At 40.3% G+C, this 9,971-nt stretch overlaps 1 protein-coding gene across 21 annotated transcripts in view; it reads right to left on the bottom strand.

Moving 5' to 3' along the window:
* Positions 1-200: 200 nt before the first annotated feature.
* ptprda (protein tyrosine phosphatase receptor type Da) overlaps positions 201-9,971 on the bottom strand; it is a 414,186-nt gene continuing 404,415 nt past the window's right edge. For all 21 annotated transcript variants that reach the window (XM_087837434.1, XM_087837442.1, XM_087837449.1 and 18 more), the window contains 7 exons: positions 7,474-7,759; positions 6,350-6,528; positions 6,096-6,222; positions 5,463-5,588; positions 4,363-4,517; positions 3,999-4,134; positions 201-3,568 (listed from right to left, as the gene is read on the bottom strand). In XM_087837434.1, the coding sequence (XP_087693560.1) occupies positions 3,500-3,568; positions 3,999-4,134; positions 4,363-4,517; positions 5,463-5,588; positions 6,096-6,222; positions 6,350-6,528; positions 7,474-7,759 (1,078 nt within the window). In that variant the 3' untranslated portion in view covers positions 201-3,499. The remainder of the gene's footprint in view (positions 3,569-3,998; positions 4,135-4,362; positions 4,518-5,462; positions 5,589-6,095; positions 6,223-6,349; positions 6,529-7,473; positions 7,760-9,971) is intronic.

Below are 9,971 nucleotides of genomic sequence, written 5' to 3'. Positions count from 1 at the left end.
CCCCCGATGATTCATTGTGGCTGACATCAGTGACAGAAAAACCAGAGCGATGGAAATCTATTCAAATGTGGTGAGGCTCAATTTCCCCTTTCATGAGAGAACTGTGGATAATATGTTGGACCCAGACCAGTAGGGGGTAAAATAGCTTCATCAGTCTTTTCAAGTCAAAGTGAGGTGGAGGGAAACAAGTGAAACGCCGATGCATAACACTGACATTTTTTAATAGAATTCATTTATAACAAATGGAACTCGTGTCAGCAAAGAACTGGTTTTCGTACAGACTTCTTCCGCCACCAATGTAACCTAAGTAAGAAAATAAAAAGCACTCCTTTCATTCAGAGAAAGAAACATTTTACGCTAACAACTAATCAGAGGTAATTGTATGATCTTTTTAACAAGCCATTTTTTTCTTCTTTTTTTTTTACAATTTCATTATTTAATTTTCAGTCTATGCATCCAGACGAGAGATAGATAGAGAGAGCAGAGAACACAACGTTTATTTCTGTTAATGACACTCCAAGCTTGAATGGCAAAGCCACGAGAACAGATGGTTGGGGGGGACAGATTGTTCTGAAGTCATCTGTTGGAGTAACCATGGCATCAGAATGGATGCTCTTTTTGCCACAAACTTTTTTTTTTTGTCTTTTTCAAGAGTTGATACCATTTTGTGTTATTTACATACACACAAAGTGAACGTTTAAGGAGATTTTTTTTTCTTTTTATAGATGGGTTCAAGTAATATATTATTGGGTTTAGAATCAATAGGGCAGTGCATAGTACAAAGATAGAGAAAGTGCAAGTCTTCCTACCAGGCCAGCTTTGGCCGTTCTGCAACGTTTAACCATGCATATGAAAAACAAAAGAAAACAAATCGATAAAAAAAAGGGGAAAAAAACACAACGTGTTCTGAGATTAACATAATGTAACATTAGCCACCATGAGGTTAAATAATAGCACTTTTATATCTCAAAACTATGACAAAAGTAATCGGTTAAGCAGACACAAATATAACACATAGCTGCTTCAGTTAACAAGGGAAAGAAAGCACCTGGAATGCACATCCACAAAGCCATCAGAGAGGGTACTGAGAAGTTATAGATGCTGCTCCACATGAAGACTGAAACATAACCCAGCTAAACCCCCTGTCTCCAACTGCTGTGCCAGAAAAAAGAAAAGGGGGGCTTGAAACACCGTTTAGGATTGTCAGGATAACATAAATGATGTTTTGTTTGCAGTTTGTATTTCTCTACATATAAAGTAAAAACCTAAGGCATGAAGAAGAAACCCTTCAGTGACGACCTGTGCACTGGGCTTTTTTTTTGGCCTGATCGTTTTTTATTTAAAATCTAAACAATGTTGGGAAATGTGACTGTAAATGGTAAAGAATCGGTTAACCTTAGGTTGGGCTTTAAGACATGATGGATATTATCCTGTTTAGTTCTGACGCCAGTCTCTTCCCTGTTTAAAACCTGTCTGGTAATTGTTCGCAATGTTGCCCGTTTTCTATAAAGGCCAGTAGGCCACTATACATGTAGTATATATAGATATATACTGTTTTCCTCTAATTCGCTAATTCGCTTCACAGCCACAATAAGGCCACTGAAAATGACACGTATGACCTTTGAAACGTTCTTATTTGCATATATATAATCTCATCATGTGACAAATGAATACTAAAGGTAAATAAACTGTACATTTACACTAAATGCCTCGATTACTCAAAGGATACATTGACATGTTAAATGAAACATTATAAAAACAGGCATAAATATAAGGCACTCTAAATGCAAAATGAAAGAAATGTCCTTACCACCGATCGCTTCGAAGAACCACAACAAAGTGACGTCTTTGTACCTTGCCCTATTGCGTGGAACGTGAGTGCGGCTGCGCGACCCCTCTGTCTCTGAATACAAAGTGTACGAGAGCTCGGAAAAAAAACGCCCTGACCGGCACCGGGGCGTTGCCACTCCCACGCCTCGCTCGCGGGGGGAAACGACAATGTCAATGAGTGAACAACATCTCCACGTAAAACCCCTATCTAAACACACACATATTTATTGCACAAGAAAAGATGCACTGAATCAGAATACAGTTTTGTCCTACTGATGTGCATTCCAGTGAAAAATCTCTTCATTTCCCCCACAGCACACAAACTCTCAATTTAAAAGATTTCATAGATGATCCATATTTCATTTACATTTTCACTCATAAATTATGTACTTTATCAATATATTTAGAATGTTATTTACTTTAATATATATATATCTATGTATATATATTTATATATCTCACATATTTGACAATCTATACCATATATTTATATAGTCGTGTATGTCATCGAATTCATCAGGTTCTCTCTTATCATTGGAACATGGAAGAACTAAGATAATCGGTAGCAGCAACTTCATACTTTGCTCATCCCTGTTGATTCCACAAAGCCCCAGTTTATCTCATGGAGTAATTAAGTTACCATGTAGGTGATCATGGACAGAAAAAACAAAACCAACAGAGGAAAATAATCAATTGTTTTAGGAAAAAAAACAACAGAAAAATCAAGACCAAAAAATAACTCTTTAACAAAGTTACATTTTGGTTGTGTGAATTCTGTTCTGTGCACTAAGTGCAACAAAATGCGTGGGGGTAAAAAGAAAAAGCAAAGAGACCCTCTGCAAAACAGCACATACTGTACGTTAGAACAGTTCTACAGCTTTGAGAAAAAAATAATGAACCTTTACGTAAATACATTTTATCACTTTTTCCCCAAGCGATAAATTTGTGTAAAAAAAGGAAATTCACACAGTTCAAAAAAAGCACATCAGCTGTATAATAAAGTACTAAAAAACTAAATCAATAATTTGTATTTATTTCATAGATCATTTACCCTCTTCCCCAAAATTTAGATGATGAACATTGTGACAGAAAACGGGGCTATTTATTCATTGTTACTTTAAGTCTGTCCTGCTCTTGTGGACCAAGCATTGTCTTCTTTTGTGATGGGTTGTCTGTGTGTACTTGATTGTGAAACAGATTTTTTTTTCTTCTTTACAATGTGCATTGAGTTTTTTTTCCCTCCCCCGCAATACTGTGTTCTTCCGATGCCTCTCGTAATGGTTCATAATCACTGATGCATTTCTGACGATGTCATTATTGTTCATTTACTTTTTTGTTGTGTTGGTTTCGTTCAGTTTTATGAGCCCCAAAATGAATCCTTGAAGCAAGAGAAAAGGTAATTCCGTGTAATGCTTCAACAGTCAGGATTCCCTCACTCTGAGTCAAGGCGAGGTTTTTATCGGGGTTGGGGAAATACTTGGTCCTCCTGGGAATCATTTTTTTTTTTTCGTTTTTTGACAAGTCATGTCGCACATCCAACATGTAATGAGTTGTTAGCAAGGAGTTAAGGAGTACTTTCTCAAGCAGGACTTTATGGCTCAGAAGAGAGGCTCACTGGGTTTTCTTTTTCCAAAGGGCCCTCTGCTTTTATCTTCCAATACTGGGTCTTTTACGTTGCATAGTGATCAAAGCTTCCCAAGTACTCCAAGCCAGCTCTGTAGCAGAACTGGTATTGATCCTGGAAACAAAGAAGAAAACATGGTTACATAGAATCATGTTCGCTACATTTTCCATTTCAGCCAACCAAGAAATTGTCTGTACTGTAGATGCAATTCATTTTTTCCAAAAATAAACACAAACTACATTCTCAAATCTTGAAATTTGTATGCTGGTCAGTTGAAATGGAGAAGTGGAGAACTGGCAAAACAACTTTAATTCCACTACTAAATTAATCATAGTCTTTAACAGAGCGTCGCTTTAGTTCATCTGTTTGGCTAAAGAGGCTGCTTGGAATCTATCCAGACCTTTCAGGCAATTGGAGCTAACTATCAAATTAGTAACATAGTAGCTAGTTACAGTCAAACACCTATAGTACAGTATGTAAGTTGGGCTTTTCCTAGAGTGTGAAAGTACACCAATAACAAAGGATGGGGTTGGAGACAGCTCACCTCTGTCTGCACCATAGCTGGTCTTTGCGTCCGTAACATTTTCACTGTCTGAAAGATGTCTACTACGCCCTCATATCTCATTCGTTCCAAGACGATGCTGAGGGTGATGAAAACTCCGGTTCTACCGACGCCCGCGCTGTGGAAAAGAGATCATGATGACAAAGAGGTCAATGCTCCTGGCCAGAACCTTAATTACCCTACAAATAGTGTTTTTTTTTCTCCCTGAATGGAAATTGCTAATTCCATCATAATTTATCCCCTAATGTGAATATGTTCTTGCACGTTTTTCTTTTTTTTTTTACATTTTATTTGCCTTCTGAAAAGACAAAGATGGTTTGGTGCATTATGCTGGTTGGTCACTTACCTACAGTGGACCGAGATAGGGCCATCTTGGCCGAACTGCTCTTTTGTTTTATGTACTTGGCCGATGAAATCAATGAACCCCTCTCCTGATTTTGGCACTCCTTGTTCGGGCCAGTCTGTGAACTGAAACTGCCTTACTGTACGTGACTGCCCATCCTGCGAGAGAAATAATGTAGAAAAAACTGTCATGACAATGAGAATTGAAGCTAGGAATGGAGCTGAAGGTATTTTGCAGGTAGCCCAGTTCATTCCATGATCGTTGTTACGGTGCAATCGTGAAATCTTGAAGAAAGGCGGTTGCGCAGATGCCAAGAGTAAAGCATCAGAGAAAACGTTTTGTTATTAAACAAGACTGTAATTTTACCTGAATGTATTTAACATGAACACTAAAGATGCTAATTCCTTTGATGTGCTACCCTTGACAGGGTGCTTGGAGAATCGACTTTGAGGATGTGCATTACTTAAGTGATGTTGTATCCCCTTGATAAGGAAAGCAATCCCATTGACGAGACAGTGTAACATAGTCTACAAAGAAGGGAGTCTGTGCCATTTATCTGTGTAAGCCTTTGATGGAATTAAAAACTCTGGCAGCTCAGTGCTGCCGGCACCACATTTGTTTTTTTTAAACACATTGACATGTGTCATAATTTCCATATATTTATATTTCTTCTCATGTTACACTTAAGGCCATAGTGGTGTTGTAAACAAATATTTGATACAATGCCAAAACGGGAGCAAATTACTGCTGCTGCAGAAAAAAATCGAGTTAATTACAGTTCATCATCCAGCGTGTTCAACCCCATTAGTCAAATCTCCTTTCTTGGTAAATAAAATCATGTGATTAACAAATTGCATTATGGGATTTGAGACATTAAAATAACCTATTGTGTGCTCAAACACTCACTCGGTTCTTTCTAAACTGTCTGCACCTGCACCTCTCTGTAATCCACTCAGTGTCCTCCATGACCCTTGGGTAGGTCACAACCCAGACGTGGAGAAACAATAGCACTCGTCTAAACTGTAAACAGCACTGATCTGAAGCAATACATTCCCACAACCTTTGATCTTTAAACCATGTTTTATGAAACAGTGTCTGCTTACCCTGGCATCAGTCACTTTGAACTCTCTCAGGATATACTGGGGCATGTTATACTCGGCCATGGGGTCCACCACAAAGTACTGGTATCTGGCCGACCTTTCTGCTGGCCAGTACTGGTGGCACTTTTCCTGTGGGAAGTGAAAAATAGAATACCACAGTGAGCCACAACATTCTCTTCACAGACTAACTTCATTGTGTTCGTTCCCAGAAATGTCTGTCTTTCAATTCACACTGTATCTGCTCTTTGAAAGCTTTTCTTCCCAGTTCCTGAATCTAAGTATAGCTGTTTTCACACATGCACTGCAGCCCTGAACTTTTTCTAGACTTCTTTAACCCGGCGGAGCTGCACATGAGGACAAGATGCAGTCGGACCGGAAAATAAGCTGTCTTTAACCTGCCGTCTCCCTAGCACCAAGTCTATATAATGTCTGTTTGAGTCAATATGAGAATGGCACAGGTAACAGCTGGGTCAGCACTGCTTGCCCCTGCGTCTCAGCTCCTACGTTCTCTAAACTTAAACCAAACAGAGTATTTCCTAGAGGAAAGCACTGCTAAAGTGGACTATACAGCTTACTGTATTTCATTTCTTTCAAAGATTGCCAGAAGAAAAGAATAGCAAAACAGTGTTTCCGTACCCTGCCCATTTCTCTAAGCTTGGTTAGCATTACAACAATAGTAGAGTTATGCTCCCAGAGCATCCTCCAAAAGTCCTCCGTGGTCTCTGCCAGTGGTCCCTGTGTTGCAATGTAGGCTTTCTGTTGCCTGCGGAAATGAATCACATGACAAAGGTGGGAAATAATCAGCGTGGACGCATATCTGAATGTTACATGAAACTACGTTTGCACTGACGTGAAGCCTTGTGTTGATTCACTTTCATTTTAGTGCTTACCTGTACCCATCAATGAAACTGGCATTGATGTAGTCAGAGCCCTCAACTCCTCGAATGGGCTGTAGACACACTCGTGTGGACTCGTATGGCATTATGTTAACAAGGCGGTTCTTGAACTTGTTGCAGGGGAGATTGGCACTGATGAATCGTGATGTATGGGCTTTAGTGTTAGCTAAACGCTGCAGGGGAAAAAAGAAGGGGAAAAAAGAGATTCCCTTAAGTGTATGGGTATCAGGTAGGAACAATGGCATTCAGATGTTTCAGTATTTCCCCGGTGACAGATTGTGTTTGACAACAAAGTTATGTTGCGAGCGATAAAGATCTGAGCAGTCTAGCGAATTGCACACCTTGAAAGCGGTGAAAAAGAATCAAAAGTATAATATGCTGCACACAGCTGGGTCATGTAACCATAAAGTATGGAAATGGCATCAAAGTGATTATTATCACAGCTTGCCCTTTGCCCGTGTTATGATGAAAAGACAAGGAAATTGATACACCAGGAAGATTTAAGTAGTCAGAAGAGCAGTGTAATCTGACCTGTTTATAATCTCTTGGTTGAATCAGCATCCATCAAAGAGAATGAAAGTAGGCGCGTGACAAGCAAGGCAATAGCATATATACAGCAACGCTGGTGGAGCCTTTCATTGTAAATGCAGAGTATATTGCTCAAGTTCTTCTGGCAACTGCTCTGTGGTGGGAAAAACCTGTGTTTGCCGTTTTCATGTAAACCAAGACCCCTGTTTTTGAAGGAAATGGAGCTATGGAAGGGGGAGCCATAAAGGGGGGGATTTTATCCTATGTCATGTTACACAAGTGAGTCAACTAACTGGAATAGAGAGGAAACCACAGGCCCCTTGCTGTCTAGTGGGGCCTAATAGCGGCTGGAAAATAGTTTGGGAGTTGTATTGAGAATGGGAAAAAAATTACAATGACTCCTTGGTGTGAAGTGGGGTACGGGATGCCAGTGGGGTGCAAGTAAATTCTAAATATTTTAAATAACTTTATCAGGTGTGGTTTGACAATGTAATATACGATAAAACCGTCTTTAGCATTATTTCTCTTAATCAGCCCTTGACCCAAGCCGTTTTGCTCAGTGCTTATCCTTTGGTAAAGAGTTAAGATACCTTGAACTCAAGTTCCATGCCGGTGACATTCTCTCCACCCTCTATCTGGGTCAGTTTCTGGATGTAGGCGTATAGGTTTCTGGCGGGCACTTCGGTGGTGCCGCAGTTGACGGCCTCCTGGAGCGCGTCATGTATGAAGACATACTGGTCCTCTGTCTGCACCATGTAGTTGCGCTGGGCACGCATTAGCGTGACGTGCCCGTAGATATCCACGGTCTTCTCGTGCTTGATACGTTCAAGCATGGCATCAATCACGATGAAGCAACCTGTGCGTCCCACGCCGGCACTGGAGCCACAAAGGAGACAAAGATGGAAGGATGGAAGATGGTTATTCATTTATGAAATAACGATTTAGACTTTATTCAGATGACAGAGTTTTATGGCAAACTCCCACCAGGGTCTATAACCTCATGTTTTTATGAGTTATATCATGCCGATGTTGGCATCACAAGCTTTTTATAAAACTGGGATAAAGCCACCATGACATCACCCACTGGTCTGCGGACTGGTTTTGAAACCTTGAAACATTTTGGCTGTCACCAGTTAGTTGTTAGGAACCATATGCCACGAGTCATGGGTCGATAAGACTGACACACTCATTAGTGACATAAGCGCCTTGTCAATTACAAGATCTCCCCACCGCTAAATTATACTCTGGTTCATCACTTTTGAGACCAAATGTTTTTAAGCTAACATCATGCAGTACTAAATGACACTTGAAACCAGAAACTGACACCACAATTTGATCAAGCGCTTACAAAGTTATTAAACTGAATGATATTGGATTTTTTTAGCACGATATTGGTATTTGGAAATTTAAAAACCCATTACAAAACAAGCCGATACTTTTTTTGTTTTAGTAGTTATTTATTTGTTTGTTTTTGCTCTGCTAAGATCACCTAGTCGTTGTGTCTGTGGCGTTCCAAAAACAAGCGCTGCCAAGTAAGAAATTGCATAGTGCCCTCTGGTGGAAAAACTGTGCAATGTCAGCACTCATATTACGTTAGAGGAGTGTTTTTCTCCATGTCTACTTTAGTTTAGTTTTACTTAGTTAGCCTAGTTTTCATTTATCGGCTGTTATAAATGCCGATATTGACAGCTTAGAAAATAGCTAGTATTGGCTGGTAACACCAACTTGCTGAGTATTAAAGTGAGAAGCCAGGTGAATTTTTATCCAATGACGCATATGCAACTGGATTTAGAAAGAATGCAGATTTAAGTAATTTTGATCTGCATCAGCCCAGTGGAAGGAGAAGTGTCTTGTCCAAACAAGGACAGGGAGCTTGAAAAAGTTCCCTTCTTCCGGTGATCAGGCCAAAAGGTAAACTCTCTTTGCCAAGTTTTCCACTGTAGGATGGACCATTTGGCTTGGAGTGTAATTAAATCTGAAGTGGCACTATGTGGAGAAGAGGGCCTGGTACTCACAGCCTTGAGCGAGCTCAACACTGGCTTTGCAATCCAGTCCTCCTCCTTTGGACCCCACCTGCACTCTTCAACCTATCGGGACTAATAACTTACGCAACAGCAACATTTAACCTTCATCTCGCAAATGAGAAAAGTGCCACTAGAACAAATGTGAACACAAATGTGGCTCCGGAGTCGCAAATTTGACGTGAACATTTTTTATTAATGTGCCGGGCAACTTCTGAGAAGTGCAGCTGACTACAATTAATGCCATTAGATTAGTACTGTGCACCTAAATGGAATAAGAGCTTTAGAAGAGGCACTGAAAGCCAGGTCTCCTGATTAAGATTCACACAGGTACAGGTGCATTAGTGAGCAAAATGCACACAAAAAAAAAGACATCCTGCCAAAGACAAAAATGTTTTACTGTTTCACTTTGACCTCTCCTTGCAGGCCAGCTTGAGACACGCTCTATAGATGTAGCGCGTTGGCAGTCTGCTGACGAATGCTCACCCCTGCACATAACATGTTTTAATATTGCATGGTTCAGCACAAAGATGTTTTCTGATGACAATTTATTTACCGCGGGGCGACGGGGTGGTGTTAAATCTTGTTCGTTAACTCTCCTCCCACCTCCCGCAAAGCTCGGCATTGACGAGACAAGTCCTTGCACTTGGCACTCCAAAGTAAATAGGTTATTCAAATCATTAAGCTGACATGCCTACGAGGTGTGAACCATGCTCTTGTGCCTCCTCCTGATGAAGCATTTGTTTTTCATTTGCTCTGAGGAACAGGGAAAGGCTTGAGAAGGAAAACTCAAGAGGGAGTAAAGTCAGTCCCCGGGGGCCAAGTCTGGTTAATGTGCCATGCTGCACTGGAACTGTGCTGCAAATGGAATAAAGACACGTATGGGAGTCATTGGCTTTAACAAATGATCTGATGATCACTTTCAAAATGGCTGACATTGGCTGAATGAGACTGAACTTTTTATTTCTTTCCTGACAAAACTCTTCACACCTTTAGGGCGGAAGGGAAAAAGAGTCAGTATGAGTGAGTGAGAGAGAGAATTGGGCTGCAAAGAAATGTGAAATGTG

Source organism: Neolamprologus brichardi, chromosome 3 (assembly GCF_056152115.1).
Source record: "Neolamprologus brichardi isolate AB-2024 chromosome 3, ASM5615211v1, whole genome shotgun sequence".
NCBI classification, from domain to species: Eukaryota; Metazoa; Chordata; class Actinopteri; order Cichliformes; family Cichlidae; genus Neolamprologus; species Neolamprologus brichardi.
The sequence above is the reverse complement of the archived record's forward strand: the minus strand, read 5'-3'. Positions and strand labels throughout refer to the sequence as shown.